General features: G+C 39.8%; 1 protein-coding gene across 4 annotated transcripts in view; it reads right to left on the bottom strand.

Moving 5' to 3' along the window:
* Window positions 1–23,883, bottom strand: part of ANO10 (anoctamin 10) — a 143,605-nt gene extending 119,722 nt beyond the window's left edge. The window contains exons 1-7 of one of the 4 annotated variants that reach the window (XM_058806385.1): window positions 23,727–23,883; window positions 16,053–16,093; window positions 7,672–7,845; window positions 6,538–6,720; window positions 4,998–5,132; window positions 3,410–3,529; window positions 893–1,462 (exon numbers count right to left, since the gene is read on the bottom strand). In XM_058806385.1, the coding sequence (XP_058662368.1) occupies window positions 893–1,462; window positions 3,410–3,529; window positions 4,998–5,132; window positions 6,538–6,720; window positions 7,672–7,845; window positions 16,053–16,083 (1,213 nt within the window). In that variant the 5' untranslated portion in view covers window positions 16,084–16,093; window positions 23,727–23,883. Of the gene's footprint in view, window positions 1–892; window positions 1,463–3,409; window positions 3,530–4,997; window positions 5,133–6,537; window positions 6,721–7,671; window positions 7,846–9,731; window positions 9,780–10,948; window positions 11,076–16,052; window positions 16,094–23,726 lie in introns of those variants that run through there. The other 3 variants (XM_058806403.1, XM_058806393.1, XM_058806411.1) reach the window with 3 other exon arrangements.

Genomic DNA, 23,883 nt, shown 5'->3' with positions numbered 1-23,883 from the left:
TCCCTTTTGCTTTATCTTTCTTCTGTCAATTTTCTGGGTTTCCATCTTTAGTAATCTGGATTCTGTCCTGCAAATCAATGCTATATGGAGCTACATGAAGCAGTTAATTCTCCATTAGCTTAACTTATTAACTTTGTCTGAAAGTGACTTCATATGTCTGTAGAAGTGCTAAAATTCAAAATAAACACCAGCATTTCACTGTCCTTATGTTAGGTTGCCAAACACAAGGCCCAATCTGTTAAATAGATCACACACAGAGGAGGGAAAAAAAGGTAATCTCTTATAACATTCCTCCTGTTCTGAGAGTGTCCAGAGAAAGACATTTTGATTGGGATGTGGAATCCCAGTCTTTATTTTGTATATAGCATACATAAACACTCTCATGTGACATTCAGAGTGGGCTTAGATTAGGTTCCATTATCTCAGTCCTCTGCCCTCTGCACTGATGCACGCTAGACTAAAGCACAGTAAGCAAAGCCAGGTTGTGGGTGTAACTTGCCAGGACAATCCCTCCTGCCATCCATGCACCTCTGAGCTCTTATGCTCTACCCCCACCCCTTCTGCCGTCACCATCGCTGAGACAGCCAGACAAAGAGCTAAATCAGGGAGGGGAAACTTCTGCACCAAAGGCAGAGAGAGGCTGAGGAGCAAGGCAGGATCCCCCCTTCTGATGGAATGTCAGACTCAGACCAAATTAAACCAAATATGAAACTGCAATCTCACAACACTCAAAATATAAGAAGTTAAAAAGGCCATCTCTTTTACCCTACAGCAAGAACCGACTTTGGGAAAGCTCTTTAGCATTCTGTTGAACAAGAGCTCACAGTAATGGATTCTACAAAGAAAGACAGATTTTCTAATTTGAAAGAAGAAGAATGAACAACTTTCTTACCCCAGGATGTTAAGAATTCAGCGGCATACCGATAGATTAGGTTCATAATTTCAATGACAACAGCATAGATGATACTGGGCACGTAGAGCATCAAGCTGCTGAAGTTAGACTCATTCTCTTTGTGATAATCCAGAGCCCACTGCTCCAAGTCAAAGTAAATCATCATCACGTACAGTGAGAAGTAGAGGCAAAGGCACACAAATGGTAAGGACACCAGGTAAATCCGTAATTGTCTCTTAATGCTTGAGTACATTGGCTCCTCCCTGCCAGTGACAGGATTGATCCCCAGCACGCCGTGGAAGCCTGGTCTTGGCTCCTCAAACTGTCGTTTCATGAGCAGCGTGCCCCAGCGGTAGGTCAGGATGGCGCACATGCGCTTCCACACCTCCAGAATCACAGTGGACCACAGCAGATTGAATGTGGCAAACATCACGTATTTGTCGTAGTCTTCCCACGCAAACACGTAATAGGGAATACCAATGACAGCCATTGGAATCAAAGCAAATGTGAAGTATTCCAAAAAGCCAAAGTAGAGAGCAATGGTTTCGCCAAAGTAGCAGCGTATGTCATCTGCAGAAAGAAGTAAATCAGCTAAGACTCCACTTAACAGAAATGTCAGTGCAATATCAAACTTGACCTTACATGAACTTACAATTTTTCATTGGCCAGAATGCTTTTTCTAAATAACACGATAAATATCATTGCTTTTTCTTTCTTCCTTCACCCTTATTACAAAAAGTCAGATGGCTATCTGAGTTATTTTTTTAATGTTACATATATACTCACATAAACAGACCATTCAGATGCAAGGAAGTCAAACAGATATCCAGAGAAAGGAAAAAAAAAAAAAAAGAAAAAACCCAACCAAAGAGAAAACACTATCATTCTTGCAGACAGAATTGATCACTGAATGCCATGGAGGATATCTGATGTAATAAAAGCCACTTTAACAGCAAATGACACACAGCTTCTGAAAATTCCCACTGGAATATGTACTCCTGGGAAATAAATTTGTTTCAGGTTGCTCAGAGACAAAAAGGGCTAGCTGCTCTTTGACAACCCTCAAGGAGCTAAAGGAATAGATGGACAGGTGTATCAAAATCTTAAATCTTAAACACATCAGATAGAGTATGCAGGCTGAGATAATCTCTTCAGCAGACAACTGATACATGAAATACATACTTGCTGTACTCACTAAGTTTGTCTGCTCAGGTGCTACAGAGACTTAAAAAGTGCACTAACAATGGGTATATTTCATTACAGATATATTACCTCCAAGAAGACATATCACTTATCTTACTAATAAAAAAATATAGGATTATTATTCATATCATCTAGAAATTATTAGATACAGAAATGCCTACCAAACAGTTTAGAACGCTGAAATCTCTTGTCTTTGCCTGCTTGGACAACCAGATTGCTTGTATGCCACTGTTTTGTATTTACTAGCTTAAAGAAAGAGCCATAGAAGCATGACCTCTGAAGTGACACTGTAAATACACTACCACAGTGCATTACCTCAGTAATAAACTACCACCAAAAAAAACCTCACATGCAATACCAGAATATTCTTATGGCTTACAAAACACTACAAAAGAAGTTTACAATTGTCAACCAGATAAAGTCTCTGAAAGCAAGAAGGAAAGGTAAACAGACAGAAGGATCAGCACTCCAACATCCCAGTCAATCAAAAATTCATTGACAAATACATTCAAGTGTAGGTCATTAGCATCAATTCACACTCCAACATGAAAGACATCCCTAAATTAGTACACACTTAACAGGCTCCTGGGATTTACTTCAAAATTTTGTATGGATTCAATGCCGGTCCAAAAAAAATCCCCTTTCTGACATAAACAAAAGAACAGCACACAATAAGGCTCCTAACACAATACTCTAGAGGCAGGAATTATCAAACCAGATCTTTAACTTCCTGTAGCTCAGGAAAGAACCTCAAACAACTACAAGACCCAGAGATTTATAATTAGGCCAGCTCCCAAATGCTTATTTTCTTATTTTTAAATAAAGTTTACAGGTTTAGAGTTTAGAACTTAACTTTCCACATTGCCTGACTAAAAATTATATTCATTTTAAGATTATTCAGTGTCTAAAGTATACTCCAGTGATGCTGGCATGCAACAACATACAGTCTTCATTTAGACACTGAATTTAAAACAAACAGTTGTAAACACAATTTTGACACACCTACAACACAAAAAAGCTTTGGGAATTCCAGACACGTGGGAGCTTGGCAAGAGTCAGTTTGAAAAAACAGTCTTGACTTGGACCATTCCTGTTTTACTGATGGGTGGGGAGAATTTGTGATGTGCAGAATGCTGTTACATGGAAACTCACAGACTACAGACTCTGAAACCACCAATTCTGCAAGTCTACAATCATTTCAGCATGTCACACAGGAAACACTGAAAGAGGAAAAACTTGTCCAAATGGTAAAAAAACAGTGGTCTGATTTCACAACTCCACTGCATGACCACAATGCAAAGGCTGTTCACATACCTAATGGTTGATAACCAATTTTCACTTGGCCATACCAGCTGTGAGAAAGCTTCTTCAACTCTTCTCTATCATGCAGAGGGAAAATTTGAACAAGAATACCACTGGTCAATAATCTTCTCACTAGAAGAGAAAAGAAAAAATAGATACCTGGCACTCCTTCACAGGATAGTGAAGGTGACATAAGTAAACAAGTTATGTTGTGTATTTACCAAGCCTAAAGTCTGTTCAAAATAGATCTAGCACTCAAATCCAAAAAAAATTGTCTCATGTTAATTAAAACATTGAGAGCAGTTATACCTATTCCTGCAAATACTGTGCTGCCCACTGGAAGACAAAGAGCAACCTTTTTACATACAGTAACAACTCAACAGCTTTGGAATATAGCCAGATGCAGCTTCAATAGCAAAAAGTGCTACAGGTCAGGACTTAAATGCCACATGCAGCTATGCAGAGATAGCCACAAAGCCATCATGGTACTAATTATAGGAAAGATACAAAAAAACCCCTTTGAATTACCAGTTTACACTAATTCATAAATTTCATCACATCTTCATTGCAAGCAAACTACACATTCCTCAATTTGTATTTAGCTTTGTTATGGAAAGCAATACTACATGTGTGGATAAACAACAAACTGCTCTGAAGTTACAACCATAGAAAAAATAAAATATATTAAAAAACAGGGAGGCACTGAAGTGTGACACTATTTCATTATTTCCCATCATCATCTGCTTCACACAACTAGAAAAATACTTTAGCTATATACAAAAATCACCAATGTAAACTCATCTGTCATCTACATTTATTTACGTTTTTTGAACACAGTTTTTTTGAACAAAATTATTAAAATACATTCTCCTAAGAATCTGTAGCATCTCTGCCAACAAACTACTTTGAGCTACCATAAAAATAGCACCAGCTCTCATTGCTTCTTTCTCCCATGAAAAGAAAAAGCTCTTAAAGCAAAGAGGAATACCAGTGAAACCAAATAAATAAACCTTCCTATTTTGAAATTTGTAACTCTGGAGCACTGGTACTCATTCCAGTATTTTTATACAGAAAGAATCGAAATATACAATCATGTAACTTAAATAATAAATACTTTTGGTACTAATTAAAAATAACTGATAACACCAACATGTGCAAAAGCTACTCAGCTGAAGAGAACATAAGGCCAGAGCCCCAGCCTCACAGAACAACTCAGGGTGGACAGCCCTCTGGAAGTAATCCAGTCCACCTTCCTGCTCAAGATAGGTGTGGCTTAAATCAGGCTGCTCAGGGCTTGTCCAGCGAGGATTCAGAAGCCTCCCAGGACAGTTACCAACAATCTCTTTAAATATCCGATCAAATGTTTGCTTACCCTGTTGAAAAAAATACTTTCTTGATACCCATGCAGAATTTATCTTGATGTATTGTGCATCTATTGACTGTTGCCCTATTCTGAAGCAGTGAAAAAACAAATTTGGTTAAAAACAGTGGGACTTGAACATCTGAAGGACTTCTCTTTCTTAAAGGAATTTTTTTTTTCACCATGAACACTATCCTACATCAACTCAGTGAGTTAGAGGCAACAAACTACATTACTTACCAATTGATTTTCCTGGGTACAGTTTTGCCTGAGGATATCCAGGGATCATTTTTTCATCTCTGGCTCTCAAATTTTCAAGTTCATGTTTGATGATGTACTGACATTCTGCCATTGTAAGGAAATCGTGATTGTCATCTAAATAAAAAGGAAGGTTGTATGAAATGGTGCAGCACATGGATACAACCCTGGCAGCAAACAACTACAAAAAATTACCAGAATCAGGAAAAAAAAAAATTACAGCAATAAACCCATGTCAGCCCCATCCATTTATTATCATCATGGAAAAAGGTTAAGATTTTCTTGACATAAAAACAATTTTTTCCCCATTAAGAATTAAGAAACTATAGGGATTGCCCTAAATACGCTAAGTAAAAAGCTAATATATCAACAAAACTCTAATACAAAGAATAACAGTATTTATAGTTTAGCTACCACCAGAAATGCTACCAAGACAACACAGACTGCAGGGTTTCTTTCATAGGTGACAACTTCTCTGATTGCACATGGACAAAACTAAAATTACACTTGTGCTTTTAAAAAGAAAAAATACCAGGAGATACAGCCAAAAATATGTTTACAGCAGTTGGAAATCCAGCTAATCCTAGAGATTCTGTTAGCAGTGAAATTTGTGACAGATTTGCATTAATAATGTAATGGCATGAAAGAAATGGAAGTGGCACTTTTGCAACTGACAATTCTTTTGAAGGCTTCTTAATTTCAGGAAAGCAAGGTCACAAAACTGAAGGCACTGCAACAGTTATTGCACAGCAGTGGTGTTGAGCAAAACTGCCACTGAACAACAAAACTTAAAAATTGTCTGAGACAGACCCAAGAACCTTTGTATTGAAAAATGTGGTGAAAGGCATCCTTCAAACAGGCATAGTAACAGTATTAGCAATACTAAGCTGGAACTCCAATATTTACCTGCAGAGTAAAAAATGAGTTCTGCCACTGTAAGGGCATTAAATACCTTACAAGCAGCACATTTAAAAGGAAATGTTCCTGCATTGGCATTCCCACCAAATAAAAGAGTAAAAAGGAACGAATCCACTAATCATGCCCAAATCCCACTGAATGCATCTATAGTCTTAATTATTGTTTGTTTGATGTGTACATGTAACAGAGAAAAATGCTTCTATTTTTTCCAACTTATTTTAAGATCATAAGCCTCAAAATTGGCTCACAGAAATTAAATTGCTCCATTAATTCATAACATGGATTGATAATCATAAAATCATGTTTATCAACTCCTTTTCTTGTCTTATTTTCCAAGGAAATCTTTCATACAAGTAAGAGACTATTTGGAGCATAGAAAAGCATGAAGGAAAAAACAAGCAAAAAATTAAAGCCATGCGAAAGAAACCAAAATTAATTAAACTTCCATAGTTAAAAACAAGTATTTTTTTATGGCTTGGTCTTCCACTTACTGTTCACAGTTACCATTCCAAGGAATAGAAAGACTGTAAAAGATTTAGCAGCATAATTGCTTATAATCTTTAGTCACCACTTTGCAATGACAAAGATTCCTACCATTGCTTACCTGCATAATGTTTGAAAGTTTTTCTACTGCTGTAGGTAAAAGTTCTCATTGAGTTATCACTGCATTCCTTCACCAAACCTACAGCTTCAGCTCCCAGCAACAGCCTTAAGTGGGAAGCTCCAACTAGATAAATATTTTCAACTCCATTTTCTGTAACCAGTGGTTTTATCAGTAGCTGTGCACCTTTAAAGTAAACAGGGGTAAAATAAGAAAGAAAATACATTACAATTATGTATAAAAGCCCTAGCATTTTAGCATCCAATGTATTGGCTCTAGCTAACAGGAGTGCTGAAAATGTCTGTTTTTAAGGGCACAAAGAGTTAAGGTTTCAACAGTACTTGACATAGGTTCTTCAGAATCTTGCAGGGTCACCCCCTGATTTAGCCTGTTTCTGTTGAAGCACTCTCAACAATGAACTGGAAGAATGAGGACTGTTTGGATCCATTCCCCTAAGGTTCACACCATAAAAGCAAGAAGTGCTTCTGCAAACACTTCAATTGGTTTTAAGGAGACTAGATTTTTGAAGCAGAAACATCCCTAACTTGCCTAAAGAGGCCTGAAAGCAAATCCACAGCCAAAGTCACAAATCCATCAGTCACAGAAATATTACTGACCATAAGCTATAAGCTACAACAGCCACAAATAATGACGTTTTTAAAACAAGTTTTAAAAAAGTCCAAGGAATTACAAATAAATTAGACTAACTTCAATTACCAGAAGCATACCAAAATGAGTAATGAAATATTGCCTTTTTAGGACCCTTCATGCTAACAAAAATATAAATAAAACCCAACATGAAGTTATCAAGATTAAATTGCTACTACATTTCTGCAAGCAACAGGAGAAACATGTCTAGACAACTGCTTTAAAAACTGAAATCAAAACTACATTGAAACACAGGTAATCAGGGCTTCAGTGCAAAAAACTGAAGAATTCTTGAGCTCAACTGGCATTTGACCTTAAGCTAATGTCTTCATTAATAACAGGGTTAAGTGGGTTAAAAAAACGCAAAACAACATTGGCAAGCAATCATTATACCACAAATTCCCTGAAAACTAATTTTCTGTAAGCCTTCATATTATGGTGACAGCCAATTTGATTTCAAAGTGCTACAGAAGATCACACTGTGCTCACCTCCATTTGCCTTTTTGTCCACAATTCGTTTAGTGAACCATTCTATGGTTTCTTCTTTGGTGCCTTTTGCAAGTTCAATTACTACCAGGGGCCTGAAGTTAGACTCAGCAGTATCCAAGAAAGACCAGCTTTCCACCATCTCTTTCGTTTTTCCCGCCATCTCCTGAGAGCTTCCTAAGTACAAAACCAAAATAAAATGCAAGTGCTAAAAAATAGCTGGTACAAATCTAAAACCAGCAAAACTTTACTGAAGTGAGTTACACACAAGTCTGTGCTTATCAAAGGCATAGGTGTGCACCAGGTTGAGTAACCTCCGCAGTTGTCAAGATGTTACTGATCTCCCATGGCATTTAAGTCCTACTCTCTATGTAGGAAAACTGCTGTTGCTATGTATAGCAAAGCAGTACTGAGAGGAAAGCAAATAAACAAATTAAAACAAATCAATAAGGTGAAACTATCCTCAAAAACAACAGTCTGCTACTTCTGATAGTATATTTGTCAGCAAATGAAAACATTAACTTAGTCAAACAGATATTTAAAAATCAATAAGCTTCTTGTGGTAAGAGTATGCAAACACATTATAAGGAAGAACCTTCTCAGTTAATCTTGTGAAGCTTCAATCATACCAAGGAAATTTATTACCATCTGGGTAGGTGAGTAAGACACCTATCATACTGACAGGCAAATTACACTCAAAGCACTTAAATGACTTTTTGGAACCTACATACCAAGTGTTCTGTGACAAAGTCCATCTGTAAAGCACTGACAGGACAACTTTATGTGTAAATATCCCAAATGATCTAAGCAGGCCTTTATAGACTCACGGACCCACTGAGGCTGGAAAAGGCCTTCAAGACTGAGTCCAACCATTAATGCAGAAGTTCCAAGACCACTAAACAATGTCCCTAAGAGCCACACCTACAGAGCTTTTAAATACCTTCAGAGATGGTGACTCAACCATTTCCCTGGACAGCCTGTTTCAGTGCCTGGCAACCCTTTCCATGATGAAATTTTTCACAGAATTTTAATGGCCCAGCTTGAAGCCATTTTGTCTTGTTTTATCACTTGGCAGACCCCCACCTTGCAACAATCTATTTTCAAGTAGCTATATAGAGAGTGATGAGGCATCCTCTGAGCCTTCTTTTCTTCAGGCTGAACAACCCCAGCACTTCTCTTTAGTCTTGTTAACAAATTTTGTATGAATTATTCTACAGAGATCATTGTATCATGCTTCATAAAACAACTTAGAGATGTTGATATAAAACAAATCTGTGACCTAACCTACTCCATTGAAAAAAATGTTTAAAAACCCAAACAAATAATCTATGACAGATTTAATTTACTAAATTTAAAAGTGAGGGGAAGGTTTGGTGATTTTGGTTTGGGGGTTTGGGGTATTTTTTTTTATATTAACTTGACTGAAGAAGGGAATTTGCCCACGGCCTTTAAGCAGTTTCCCCACTCCTGTTAAAATACTTAATTTCTAAGGAAGTTGCTTTAAGGATGCAGTTCAGCTTCTATGACCATTATACTTCTGTAATTCAAGGACAAATCAGTCTCCAGTATTTATTATAAATTATCCTACAAAATACAGTGATACTGTAAACATATGCATATCATAATAAACAAGCATATTCAGCTTGTCAATTTCAACTTAGAGAAAAAAGCTTTCAAGGCAAATTTCAATGGGGCTTTTGGTTAGTTTCACTTGCCTTTTCACAGGCACACAATTCTGCAGCATACAGATTTACAGCTCTGAACCCAAGTATTCATATTTCTTTAAAAAATGCACTGGATTAATAAAGTATTTTTTAAAAATTCAGATGTGTGTCTGTATAAACAGAATGAACCAGACAGAGGAAAACATAATCAGGGGTGAGGCACTGTAACTGAGCTTGTCAGTGACTGTCTTGACAAGTCACTGCACCTTAATGCATCACTATCCATAATCAAGGGTTTGCAAGGGTTTGCTAAAATGATGTCTGACACATTGTGTATATTGCCATTTCTAAAGAATGCAAAGAATGAAAAACACTAAATAATTATTAAATATTACCTACTAATTATTTGTTTTGCAGAACAGTTATCTCTTGAAAACAGCCTTTTTAATAAACACTGTGCTACTCAGTGAACTTGGCTCCGATCATTTATTCAGAATCATCGTCCTTGGCATGGTGACTGTGAAAGAATCACAGAATCAAAGAATGGTTTGGTTCGGAGGTACTTTAAGGATCACTTAATTCCAATTCCCCTGCCATGGGAAGGAACACCTTCCACTAGACCAGGTTGCTCAGAGCCTGGCCTTGAGCAATGCCAGGGATGGGGCATCCACAGCTTCTCTGGGCAATCTGCGGCAGTGCCTCACCACCCTCACAGTAGAGGACTTCTTCCTAATATCGAACCCAAAACTACTCTCTTTCAGTTTGTTACTTCCAGGCTTATTATTACTGAAAACTACAACAGAGTAGACATACTCTTCCAAATCCTGTCTGCATGATTTCTACATTTATTTTCCTAACAGGTTGTCCAACGCCCAGCACAGACTCTATGGGAGGTAATTTAGGATGTGATTTGGCCTGTTCTTTCATCCTACACACTGTGCAACCAGTGACAGACCCAAAAGCACAGAGAACAACCCAAGAGGGCCCTCGAAGCCCCGAGGTCCCGCTCTCACGGAGTGGCTTGGTGGCGGTCACAATTAGTTAGGTTGGAAAAGACCTCTGGGACCATCGACTCCAACCCACGACCGAGGACCACTCTGTCATTCAGGGCAGAGGGAGCTGCAGCCCTCTTCCATGGGGTGTGGGTGCACAGCGGGTCAGAGCCAGGCTCACCGCCAGGCCTCCACCCGCTCGGCGGCCCCAGAGCCGCCGCGTCCGGGCCGTGGCCGCTCTAAGGCGGCGGAACACGGCTCCTTCCCACTGCCAGGCTGCGCCTCGCTCTCCTTTTTTAGGAACGCAAATACCGGGGAGGAGAGCAGCCCGGCCGGCCCCGCCGCCAGCACGGCCGGTGACTCACTGCCTGCCCCCGGCCCGGCCGCGCTCGCCGCCCCGCGCCGCTCCCCTGCCGCCGCCCGCAGCCCACCGTGGCCGCTAGCACCACCCGAGCGCTGCCGGGGCGGCGGAGGAAGCGCCGGGAGTGTCACGGCCGCCCAGGCTCGGCACTGGCTCCGCGCCGCGGTGGGGTGGGCGGGAAGGGCGGAGGCTCCTCCCCTGGCGGCGGCGCAGGCATCGAGAGCCCCTTGCCGCGGAGCGCCGACCGCCCACTCCCCACTCACCGCCGGTGCCGGCTCCACATCCGCTGGGCAGGGCGGGGCTGAGGCGGGCGGCGGCCGCAGGCACCGGGCGCTGCCAGCACGGGCTCCGGGCCGGCCCAGCGTGACACCGCCCGCCGCTGCCGCCGGCCACGCCCCGCGCCGTGGCCCTTCCCGGGCCGGCCCAGCCCGGCACCGCCGCCCCTTCTGCGGCCTTTCAAAATGCTCCAATGTCAGCGTTTTAAAAATGCTCCAGTTTCAGTGTTTCAGTAACGCTCGTATGCACCCGCCCGCTCTCACTTTATCCTGTTGTTTATTTCCACCTTTTGCTGCCTGTGCTGCCTCCTGTGCCAGAATCACAGGATCAATTAGGTTGGAAAAGGCTTCTAAGATCATCGAGTCCAACCTATGACTGAACAGCACTGTGTCAACCAGACCCTGGCACTGCATGCCACGTCCAGTCTTGCCTTAAACACCTCCAGGGATGGTGACCCCACCACCCCCTTGGACAGTCCATTCCAATATTTATTCATCCTTTCTGTCCAACATAAACTTTCCCTGACGCAGCTTGAGACTCTGCTCCTCTTGTCCTGCGCTGGTTTCCTGGGAAAAAAAAACCAACCCTCAACTGGCTACAACTCCTTTCAAGTGGTTGTGGAGAGCGATAAGGTCATCCCTTGAGCCTCTTCTTGTCCAGGCTCAACAACCCCAGCTCCCTCAGCCACTCCTCACAGGACTTGTATTCAAGACCCTTCACCAACTCCATTGCCCTTCTCTGGACTCACTCCAGCACCTCAATGTCCTTCCTGAATTGAGGGGGTCCAGAACTGAACACAGCACTGAAGGTGTGGCTTCACCTGTGTTAAGTACAGGGGGACAATCAGTTCCCCACTCCTGCTGGCCACACTATTCCTGACAGATGTCAGGATGCCATCGGCCTTCCTCGCTACCTGGGCACACTGCTGGCTCATGCCCTTCTCTGGACGTGGCCCAAACCTGCTCCTGGAGCTTGAGTTATAAACATCCTGCACTTCAGCAGGATATTTTCCAAACATTGTTTTGTACAGGAAAAGAGATAATTTTTGCATTTTGATACCAAGACTTATGCAGAGAATATAGTTCCAAGCATCTATTTGTAGCTAGGAAGGGAGAAGTGTGACTGTAAAGCAGTAGTGGCAAGCAAAGGATGTGGCCAGCAAAGCATTCTCCCCTGCAGGGCTTGGAGAAAACTTTTCAGCATATTTTGATATAAATAGAGATATTTGTATGTAAATTTTGTGATGAAATTTTGATTTGTGTTTGGTAGCAAGTATAAAATACTAGCTTTTGGTGAAGAATTTTTCTAGTATTCATAGCCAATGAAGCAGTGAGGGTCTAGGGCACCATGGAAAATGGGGAAATGCGAATAATTGAAATTTAGGAACCAGAGACTGCAGTGGAGAGTAGAAGACAGACACCATCTGTATCAGATAGTTTGGGCAGAATGTCAGACCTCTTAAACTGTGTTTCAGTCTTCTCCAGCTTCCAGTGGCCTCACCATATAGTTGTTAATCTCTGATTTAGTCATCTCTGAGCATCAACTACTGTGAAAACTCTCACTTCCTGAAGAAGTAGCATGGCAGTAACAGAAAGGTGAGTTTAACAAAAAGGGGGCTTTAGACCTTATAATTGTGTTTTGCATGTTGGATGTCTCCAGCTACGATGCATCTCACGAAGATCCACAATGTCTTCATGGGCCTTGGGCCTGTGGCCTCCTTGGCCTGTCATCTTCAGTCTTCTAGTAGTTTACAAACAATTATTTTTAAACTGTCTCTGACACCTCCTACATTTATGAGTTTTCAGTGGGGACTTGACATTATCCAGTTATTTTGGCCCATGCAAATAGTCATTCAAAATCAATCTCTTTCCTGCTATCAAATTAATTTTTCTCTTGGACAAGGTCATCTTATGGCAATATTGCTTGATGAGACTGTCACATTTCTTCAATGTCATGTATCCACTAGGTGTCACATTCTTGCTATGCAATGAATTCTTTACAGTCACATTCTCAGTTTCTCTCTACAAAGTTAACATTTCGCTAGCCATGCATAACAGTTATCACATAATGCTGTATTCACAGAAGAAAAATAGGATTCATAAGTGGAAACAGTCTCACCATGCTGGCAAAAAGTAAATTACATTGTGCCAATCAGTGTTGTAGAGGCTAGGAATTTGCTCTTAAGAGCATTAGCTAATTTCAAGATGAATCGGTTGTGCCCATCCTAAATTGCAAACTGCACTAGCACTATAGCTAAATATAAATCCCAAGCTTGTATCTGTTAGTGACTCTGTCTCTTAGTGACTGTATCTGTTAGTGACTGTTTCTGTTGGTGGCTGGACCTGTAGTCCAGCCTTGTGATTCTGCTAGCTGATTATAGCATTTTCATGGTCTGTCTCTGTCAGGCACCATGCAGACTGCAGACATTGTAGAATGGATGAGCTGTGGTAAGGCAGGGAGAAAAAGGGGAAAAAAAGAGAGACAAAAAAAGACTCCATGAAAATTTCAAGAGCAGAGGATTTATTTTTATTCTGTGGTTAACTCTCTTCTCCCTGGACTAATGACTACCACAGTACTTTACTAAATAAAGAACACATTAATTTACTGTGAAGTGAAACTGGCTTTTACACCTGGTTGAAACTTTGAGTCATATTTCGGGTATAGTTTAATGGCTAGCTGAGCCCATCCAGCATCTCACTGCCACTAAAAGGGTGATGAAATCTCACTCCCACTCCACCATTATCATCTCCTTCTCCCTGTACCCACATTGTCAGACCTAAGACTCTGCCCCACACTTAAGCCAACTCTGGCATTCACCAGATCCATCTGAGCCCATTCAATTTACCAGCTCCAAAAAAAACCACCCACTTTTGGTTTGTTTTGCTTTGTTCTCTTTCTGTGATTTAAATAAACTCAGATAAAGGTTAAAGAGCTGGTACAAAGAAAACACCTTTCCATATAGCAATCCTCATTAATTCAAATGCATGTAGATATATGTACAGCATGACAACCATAGTCACATAATGAGATTAATATTGACTCTTAACTGAAGTCATATATAATAGCAATCATTCTCATAATATTTACCTTTATGGTTTTGAGCCATACTGGAACACTGTATTATCATAAAATTAAGGAGCAACTAACAGCAGAATATCCTTTCAATTCACAGGCTAATGACATATTAGTTTGAGTGCAAAATGGGTGATGAGGTTCCTACAGTTTAAGGCTAACATTGAATTACCTTATTATGTTATTAATAACAATTGCGTTAAAATTTTAGTAATTAAATTTCAATTAATGTGTTTGTCAGAGTAAGATACAGTGACATTTTACCAATTTTCAATGACATTTTTTGTCAGATTATAAGGGATCTTTCCAAAAGTATTATAAACATTATTAAATTGCATTCCTGCAAATGGAGGGTAAGTTATTTTTTGAGTCACACTTGGCACAATTTTTACATTCTGATAGAAATTTTAATATAAGTGTGTTCAGGCAGTACAAGCACTGTTTGTGTCAAACTATGAAAGCTTTGATTCATAAACACTGAGCAACAAAGCTGATTGTAATCTGTAAGGTACAAGGAAGACACATCTCTTCCATTTCACAGTGTGTCCATCTGATTAGAAACATTTAGTTTTTACTTAGGTATCTATTTCCAAATAAGATTATCACAGAACAAAAAGCCCTGTCCGACAAAATGGAAACAACATAAAAAGAGAAGGATCAGCCTGCCTAAGCCAGGAAGAAGTGAGAGAAATCATTCTCAAATTATTACCAAGGAGGACCAAGTAAAGGATAAAACATGCGTAAGATGTTATTCATCATTTATATGTGAAGAAAAATAAATTTAAATTTAGGCAAACAGCATCCTAGCCTGTGCCAGAAATACTGTGACTAGCAGGAATAGGACAGTGGTCTCTCCCTGGACTTTGCACTGGTCAGGCTGCACCTCAAGTCCTGTGTCCAGTTCTAAGCCCCTCACTCCAAGGAAGACACTGAGATGCTGGAGCAAGTCCAGAGAATGGCAAGGAAGCTGGTGCAAGGAAGAGATCACAAGTGCTATGAGGAACAGCCGAGGGATCAGGGATTGTTTAGCCTGGAGAAAAGAAGACTCAGAGGAGACCTTATCATTCTCTGCAACCACCTGAAAGGAGCGTGCAGCAAGGTGGATGTTGGCCTTTTCTCCCAGGCAACCAGTAGGACAAGAGGAAATGGCCTCAAGTTGCACCAGGGAAGGTTTAGATTGGGTATGAGGAAAAATTTATTCACTGTCAAGGCTTGGAATAGGCTGCCTAAGGAAGTGGTTGAGTCACCATCCCTGGAGGTATTTAAAAGCCGTGTAAATGTGGCACTTAGGGACATGGATTAGTGATGGACTTTGCATTGCTGGGTTAACAGTTGGACTCAATGATCTTAGAGGCCCTTCCAACCTAAATGATTCTATCTTTATTGTCTCACTATTAGAGTAGCCTGCACAGCTGGGCAATATGAGGGAGATCCAGCAGTCAAGTGATCTTTATGTTTTAGGAAAGTGAATAAAGTCAGTAATTTTACTGTACATGGAGAAGTGTTTCAAAGTGTCATCACAGAACTTTGAAAACAATGCATGTTTTCTGATTTTCTTTTGAGATGCATGTGTCAGTGTTTAGGATGCCCCAAATAACTAGAAAATTGGGTTACAGAGCCTCCCTGAATTTGTGAAAATAATATATGAATTCATGTAAAAACTTCACAATTAACCACTGGGGTCCAGTTAACATAATTGTGATAGTGTTAGGAGCAAAAAGGCTGAATTTTGCTGCATTTAGACAAATGGAGCCATGAGGTAAATAAGGTTGCAGTGCTTCTGATTAATCTCTATGGCCTTCTGTTTCTACTAGCTATCCCTTAATTCCTAAAACAATGTAGTTTACTAGACTTCACCATTCACCTGCTGTGGAATAGCATCCTATATCCTGTGATCACTGGCCTACTCAGAAGTAAGTCATCACTGGAATTTTCAATACATTCAGTTGGACTGCCTCCATTACTGAATAGAGATACAACACCTGATTGGCATACAACACCTTTTTTTTTTTCTCTTACCTGGAGACTTCATCAATTGTAAAGGCTGCATTTAGCATGTCCTGCAAAAACAGGAAAAAAGAAAAAGCTGTGCATTTTGTATGTTTCAATTTGAAGATAATTTTCTTTCTTCGCATATTTTGTATTGTAGACAATGGTGTCTATCATTCTACCTGGGCAGGACATACTTGGGTTATCTGTTAGTGCATGGCTAGAAACAGTAAATTGGTTAATTACTATGATTTACTGGCTAGCATAGTTTAACACATTCTAACAAAATGTGCAGTCTGGATTCCTTGGCAGCCATGATGCCATGCCTGGGGCTGTGCCTCAAAGAGGCAGTCCCTGACTATACTGTGTGATGCAGCCTTGCAGCCTTTTGTGTTTTTCAAATACCTGTTTTAATAATATTTCTGCCTGGATTTAGGAACTGAATGAAGATTATTCTAAAAAGCTGAAAGAGCTTGAACAAGGTTTGGGCATGTCAAGTTCAGGGATTTGTTATTCAGCAAAAGTCCTTCCAGCCACTACCTTCAAAGTAACACTCACTGAAGATAACAACATGATAAATCCCCTTCCAGTCCTATGCTGAGGGCTCTGGATTATGAATGGGAATTGCTGTAGGAGGGCTGAAGAAGTTAATGATTCCAGTTGTCTTTCACCTCCTGTGCCTGAATTCAGCTGTTGGACAACCACAGCATGAGGCTTTAAGGCAAACCAAAATCAGAGAGAAGGAACACCATCAGCCATTCCAAATGACATCAGATATGTACATGGTGGTTTTTATCATGCTTTGTGAACTATTTGATGTGTTCTTACAGACAACTTCATGAGGTTATCTGTATTGTTTGTAAATGCCACACCTCTGTATAATCCATTTTACTCTAATTTTTAAGTAACTTGAAGCATAACTTGGGAACTGGTCTTTTATGGAGCTCTTGATTATGAAGAGATGAGTTTTGTAGGTTTTCTAGCTGGTTCTTCACAGTGTCATAAACTGATTTCTCTAGGGAAATACATTCACTTATATAGTTAGGCAAGGGCTGTAGCACTGACAGACTGCTGGCAAAGCATTTGTAGATTTGACAGCTGTCCAACAGTTTTGAATCTAAAGACACTGAGATCTGTTTTCCTTTCTTGCAATGTACATGTTCCACTGTAAGATACATTTCCCAGCCTGGATATAATCTCTTTGTTTAACTGATATCCCCTAGTATGAATTGTACACCTGTTTATTCTCACTATTGCTTGGAAAATAATTAAACTGTAAAACTACAAAACTACAGATATCCTACTGCTATTAATTGCTATTTCTAATGGCCCAAACTTGTCATTATTACTGATGTCAGTCTAGTTTTATGTACTACATCTACATACTCAGATTCATATCTTCACCTTCATTTTCAGGTGACCCAATTACATGAATACAGGTTTTTAGTCATCAAAGACTTTAAAACAGAAATTAAAATTGCAGGCCTTGAATAAATCAATCTTAATTTTTTGGTCAAAATAAAAAATAAATGTGATATAAATGTGATCACTGGACTTCACAAAATTATGGCCCTTGCCCCCTTAGAAACCAACAACACCAAGAGAAGAATATTGAACTAATGAATATAGCACCATTTGAAATGTTCAGTGAAACATTTTAGCAATCACTGAAGTAAGACTAGCTATTAAAGAAAAATGGGATGAGTCAAAAGAGAAAGCCTTTTGCCGTGAGCTCATCTACAGCATACTGACAAGAAAAGTACTGACAGAACTAGGAGGTGAGCATATGCTATTGTTAACTGACTGCATGTGCTGATCTAGTTCAGCATGTACTTTTGGTATCCAGCTAGTTCCTTGAATGCAAAGTCAGGTACAGTTTTTCAACATCTGCGTTCACGTGGGTCCCAGTGCTGTCATCAAATGTTCAGAGCACAGGGTAATAAAGATTTATGATCTCTTCTGGCACTTCGAGGGAACACAAGGCACTCAAAGTGAATCTGAAAAAATATTTAACCTGACTTGTCTGCTACAGTCATACATTCAAAAACACCATACACAAAATATTTCTAATGTAAAATATATTTTATAAAGATTCCAACTTAATAGAGACTAGTATGTTATCTTTCTTAGTATCAAGTCTTTAACTTAAAATCTAGTACTGTGAGTCTGTACAGTAAAACCTTGATTTTATCAAGGTCTTTGAATTTCTCTTTTATTTCTGTAGTCTATAATTCTATAATCTGATTTGAAGCACACTCAGATATAGCAAACCTAATTTTAGGAAGAATTTATTTTAGTAAAAATCATCTCCAATCAGCAATTATAAATGCAATGTAGTAGAAAACAGAAATTCTATTTCTGTTCTCAGTTCCTTCTGAAGCAGATGTTAAGTGTTTGCCAAGAGGGAATGGCAGAGGAGTGTAGTATTTGCCCTGTTTTAAGTTGCAGAAGGGAGTGCTCCCTTGTGCAGGGTACTACAGTGAAATAATCTAAGCAAAACATTAAATTAAAGAATTCTCCATTCATAATGTCAAATGTCAAGTACAAGTCAAAAAAAGATTACCAATTAATGTTGCCCTTAAAAATCTTTTGCCTGGGGTATCTGAAGTCATGTACTAAAAACAAAGAATGGAATGCAAATTCCATTTGGGATTTCTTCCTTTTTCAGGAAAAATAATGTTTTACTTTGGCATGACATTATATAACCAGGAGTCTGTGTTCACTTCAGATTTTATGAGGGTGTCAGGTGTCTGGGTACAGACAATCTCAGCCACTCCAGCCTAGGTGTGAGTGGGTGTATTTAAAGCTGTATGTGAGTCACAGCAAGTCTCACTAGTATTGCATGTAAGGCCCTGGAACTCATGGGAACTCATATAAAGCTTTATATGTTACTGCATTACTGGGGGGGTGCAGGGGGGCTCTACACAAAGTCAGCAGATGAAGGCTTCTGTCTTCTGTGCCGGCCAGGCATTGCAGGTGCACACCCTGGCCAACCTGAGCTGTGTGGCAAGAACCCACTGTCCTGGAGCCTCATAAGGCAGAAACACACAGTGCGTGGAGCAGCAGTGCAGGCAGAGACGGACCTTTCTTGGAGACAGCCACAGCTTCTCCCCAGGTGCCTGGCACTGGTGGCTCTGAGAGAAGCTGCAGTGCTACACTCACAGCACCAGTTCCCTGCACTGCCACAGGGAACAACCTGGTGAAGGCCAGTGTGGAGGTGTGGGAGGATTCATCCATTGCTTCATGAAATCCACACCTGCAGCAGCATGATTCTTTCTCACTTAACTCTGAGAGAACCTGACTGCTCTTCCAGACACTCTGGAAATGTGGGGAAATCCTGACTGACTGTCAGCACCCATTTATGTTGTCACTCTGAAGCTGACATCTTGCTAACAGAAGTAAGAGTAAGAAGCAGGGCTGGTTCTGTCCCCCAGCTGAACCAGCTTGTCTGAACTGAAATTCCACCTCCAGACTAAGTGAAGTGGTTTCAGGTGTCCACAAGCAGTCATCGTGGCAGTGTGAGTGCACAAATAACGTGCAATCCCCCAGGCACTTTAGGACTGGTGGCAAGGGTTGAAAAGCTGCCCTTAGTGGTATTTAACAATATGTTCAGAGAGGTGGTTTTCCACATGTCAGATAGGCAGGTCCTGCAGAATTGAGGATCTCTGTATGTCTAGAAATATGGATCTGTGCAACAACTGGTAGGACAGGCTGTTCTGGGCCAGTTCCAGCTTAATATGGTTGCGTACTTGGAAATGGATGAGAATTTGTGCAGCTGCAGAGCTTTACCAATTCAGGGAAGTTGGAAACTCACACTAACCTAGGTTTGAAGCATCTAAAACATTCTGGGCATTTAATGTTCTTAGAAGCAGGGTGATTGGTAGAATTGGCAGCATTAGGTGGTAGCAGAATTAGGATGGGTACTGGCGATATTAGATGGTGTCAGTAACAGTATCCCACACTGAAGGTCATGGTCTACTTAGCAGCACTGACACAGCATGCTGGAATACTAGCGATATCAGCATCATCTATCCAGAAGAAAGACATTTTGTGAATATACTTGGATTTTGCATATCCTTTGATTAGGCACCTGTTAATAAGCAATACTGAGTTACCAGATACATTGGATTTTTTTCCTTGATCATTAGCAAAGTACTCAAATATACATTCCCCTCTGACTTTTTAAAGGAGGACCTTAAATTCAAAGGTGAAATGTGTTTTGCCTTCAGTGGACAGTATTTGTGTCCCACTTAGTTAAATGATCTTTTAAGAGACCTCAATATGCTCATGGGACTTGATTCTATGACCAAAGTAATGTTTTATGATAAATACGATGAAAAACAATATGCTTAAGTTTCCCAATATGCTTAAATGTTAACACTGATTTAAAAAATACAGAACTCTTACAGTAAGATGTAATATTATTTGCACAATATAATTTAAGTTATTTTTATGGACATTTTGCAGCTTACTTTATACATTGCTATCTTTTTTTATTATGTTACATGGATCTGCAATTTTTTTTTTTAATTTGTTTGTCATGGAATGATTACATTTAATTATTGTTTTATTCACTGTGACATCATTCATTTTCTGAGGGATATAGTGGGTAATAAAGGTACTTCACAAATTTGGGGGTTTTTAATTTCAAAAGCCATAAACATTTATTTATTATTTTTAATGTCCATGTTTGGTATAGGACAAATTCAACATCATTTGAACCTATTTGAACAAGGAGGAAAATTGTAAAAAAATTATAGTTCATTGAAAGACCAGAAGAAACAATACCTTAGCCTTTAACTGACATTTACTAAAGCTTCTTCCATACTAGATAACAAAATCAAATAAAAATGGAATCCAGGTAATATAGCCAGTACTGTACTCTGTACAGTGTGGAGTCTGTTCTTACATAACTCACACATGCATGATTTTTTAATGTGATTTATTTGTCTTGACTCCACTAAGTTCAGCCCATGTAACTGAAGAATGAATGTTTATATTTCCAGGGCTGCAGATCAGTGCTCTGACACATCTAGGTGAGGAATTGGTTCCCCAGATAGGTTCCTCCACACTGCTGGTACCTGAAGGAGTGTCAGCCGAGGCTCCCCGGGTGACCTTTCAGCTGCCACTCACAGAGATTATCTGCATGATCTAGAGCCACTTGACACACCCTTGGGTATCAAATTGATCTGCAGAGGGCTGGCAGAGACACCACAGGACTGAAGACAGACCTGCACCGTCCTGAAGCAGCAGTGGAAGTACAGGAGATACACCACACAGCAGTGAAAATGGTGCTAGACAGATATGCTTAAGCAGCTTATTTAGGTTGTTGCTTCTCTAGCTAGGTGGGCATTTTATCTGTCTTCTCAAGAGATTTCTGCATCAGCCTCAAAAGCCAACAGTTCTCCACACAAGAAATTACCCAACAAGGGCATGACTGCATACATTTTTCTCATTTTGATTAGTAAGCATAAGTATTATTTTTTCTTTTGCACGGCCTACAGTAACACCTTCAAACATACATCTTTCTATTATTTCTCCATCACTACAAACCATAATGAAACTTTGGGTGTGCCCACAAAGAAAATACACAGTATTAAATAAACATTCAATTCAGTATGATTACTTAACCACACACCAGTAAGCACACGGAATGTTTTGACAAGAGTAAACTTTAAAAGTTTCCCCTTTCTTCTCAGAATTGCTTTACATGACCAAACACTCTACACAACAAAACCAAGATATGCCTGTAGGACAGGGAGGTAAATGTGTGCTATGTTTAATCCAGTCAGCATAGTTACAAGAAGCAGCGTAGATGCAGCAGCATAGGCCAGATATTATATACATTTATACATTATATAAATCAGAATACAAGCCATACAAAAATCTAGCAACATGCTCTGAACCTTCTTGTTGTTTTCTTAGGCTTCCAGGAATCAGTGACCAAAGGATTGAGATGTGATTTGTCTCTGGCCACTAACTTCAATGCCAATCAAGACACACCTCCCATTGCCTACTCCCTTATCTACAGTTCTGTCACCTCAGTCTTCAGCAGCACCACATTCCATTATTTCTGTCACATGAAAAAGTACTTCCTGATTTTTTTTTTTATCTATACCATGATTCTCAGGATCCTCCTAATTATTGTATTGTGAGTTTTGTGAATGCTTGCTCCTTGTTTTCCTTTCCACACCATCCATTGCTTTAAAGCTTTTTCTTGTACTGCTTTCCATCATCACTCTTCCAGGCCAGGAATTCTAAACTATTTAGCTTCTCCACACATGAGAGAATAACATGGTAGTTACTCTTTAACTCTGAAAGTCTCTGCCACACTTCCATCAACTTCCTCTTGTCCTAGGCTACTATACCTTTTTCAGAGTGGCATAAGCAAAACTCCATACAGGAGTAAGAATACTTCAGTCCCAATTAAAATGCTTGATTTAGTCCTTCTGTATACTTACTTTCCCTATCCTGTGACTAAAACAGAAGAATTCATGTAAGGCATTGCAGGAAATAACTTGCAGCCAGAGCACTGCAAAAATTAAATTTAATCTCTCTCTCTGTGTTTATTTCTAAATATTAATATTCTTATAAGTTACACAGTGATTGGCCTTTACTTGGCATAATTGTGGAACTGACTGTAAAGAAATGCAATAGTAAGCTGTTTGATGTTACAGAGGGTATATTATACCTAAACCCACAGATCTGCAATCAAATACACAAGTTCTGCTGAAACCAAGGTGCCAGGCAAACCAACAACTACATTTAATACCCTGAAAAATATTCAATAACAATCCATTTGTGTTGCCCAAAGCACAGGAAAAAAAGCAAGATTAAACCAAGTATCTCATGTAGAAGAGAAAAGCGTATCCAAGCAACAACACTAAGACTCAAAAGAAATAGGTCATGTGAAGAGAAGCACTAAATTTAGTAATTAAATGTATATTCAGCAGAAAAGATAAAGAAGCTTTAGTGAAATAACCTAAAGAAAAACAAAAGAAATTAAGAGATTTCTAAAGCTGGGAGACACATGAAGACAAAAGATGTGCACTTGGTTGCAACTGTACTACTGAAAAGAAATTTCATGATAGTTAGCTGAGTTAAATTTGTATGAAACATGAAATAACTCAGAGCAGATTTTGGTACAGTATTGTATTTTTGGTCAGAAGCTTGATAAGAGCTCTAGTTCATTCGGTCTCTGCGCAAGCAGACTGAAGTCATGATATGTTAAGCTGGTACAAAAGTACAATGCTAAAACTTTTACCGATATCACAGGGTCTTGCAGGCAGCCACTACTGTTTGCTTTTCATTGTAATTGGGTTGGTGACAGAGCTCTGCTCCATTACACAGAATCACACACATGACTTAATGAAAAGGTGTGACCACAGCTGCTGTTGGCATCCCATCTGAGCCCAGTCAGTTCAGCTGAAGAACTTGCTCACCAAGCAGCTTACCTTGAGGTGTGACAGCTACCTGTCTGGAGCCACAGATGTGGTAACACTGGAAGAATCACTCTGTTCCACAATTTTTTGCAAAAAAATCTGAAATAGTACCCTTTTCCTCCCTGAAGGATTTCTACTCCATTTCAGAGACTGTCTTGTTAAATCCTTGAACACTCATGGATGGCATTTTTTGTAACAGGGGAGTTTCTGCCACTTCAGATGCACCAGCTCACCTCCACTCTTAAATTGCAGGTTTTCTCACCTTTGGATAAGGTCTGAACTCCATGGGAACTCCCTGCAAACACAAAGGCAGATCATGCAGCTGCAGGACAGCTAAATTAGGACCTCAGGAGGAACACAGAACTCTCAGCAGCCAGGAAAGTAAAGGGCTGACTCATGAGCAGCAGAGCCACTTGTCC

This window comes from Ammospiza caudacuta, chromosome 1 (genome assembly GCF_027887145.1).
Source record: "Ammospiza caudacuta isolate bAmmCau1 chromosome 1, bAmmCau1.pri, whole genome shotgun sequence".
Classification (NCBI taxonomy): domain Eukaryota; kingdom Metazoa; phylum Chordata; class Aves; order Passeriformes; family Passerellidae; genus Ammospiza; species Ammospiza caudacuta.
The sequence above is the reverse complement of the archived record's forward strand: the minus strand, read 5'-3'. Positions and strand labels throughout refer to the sequence as shown.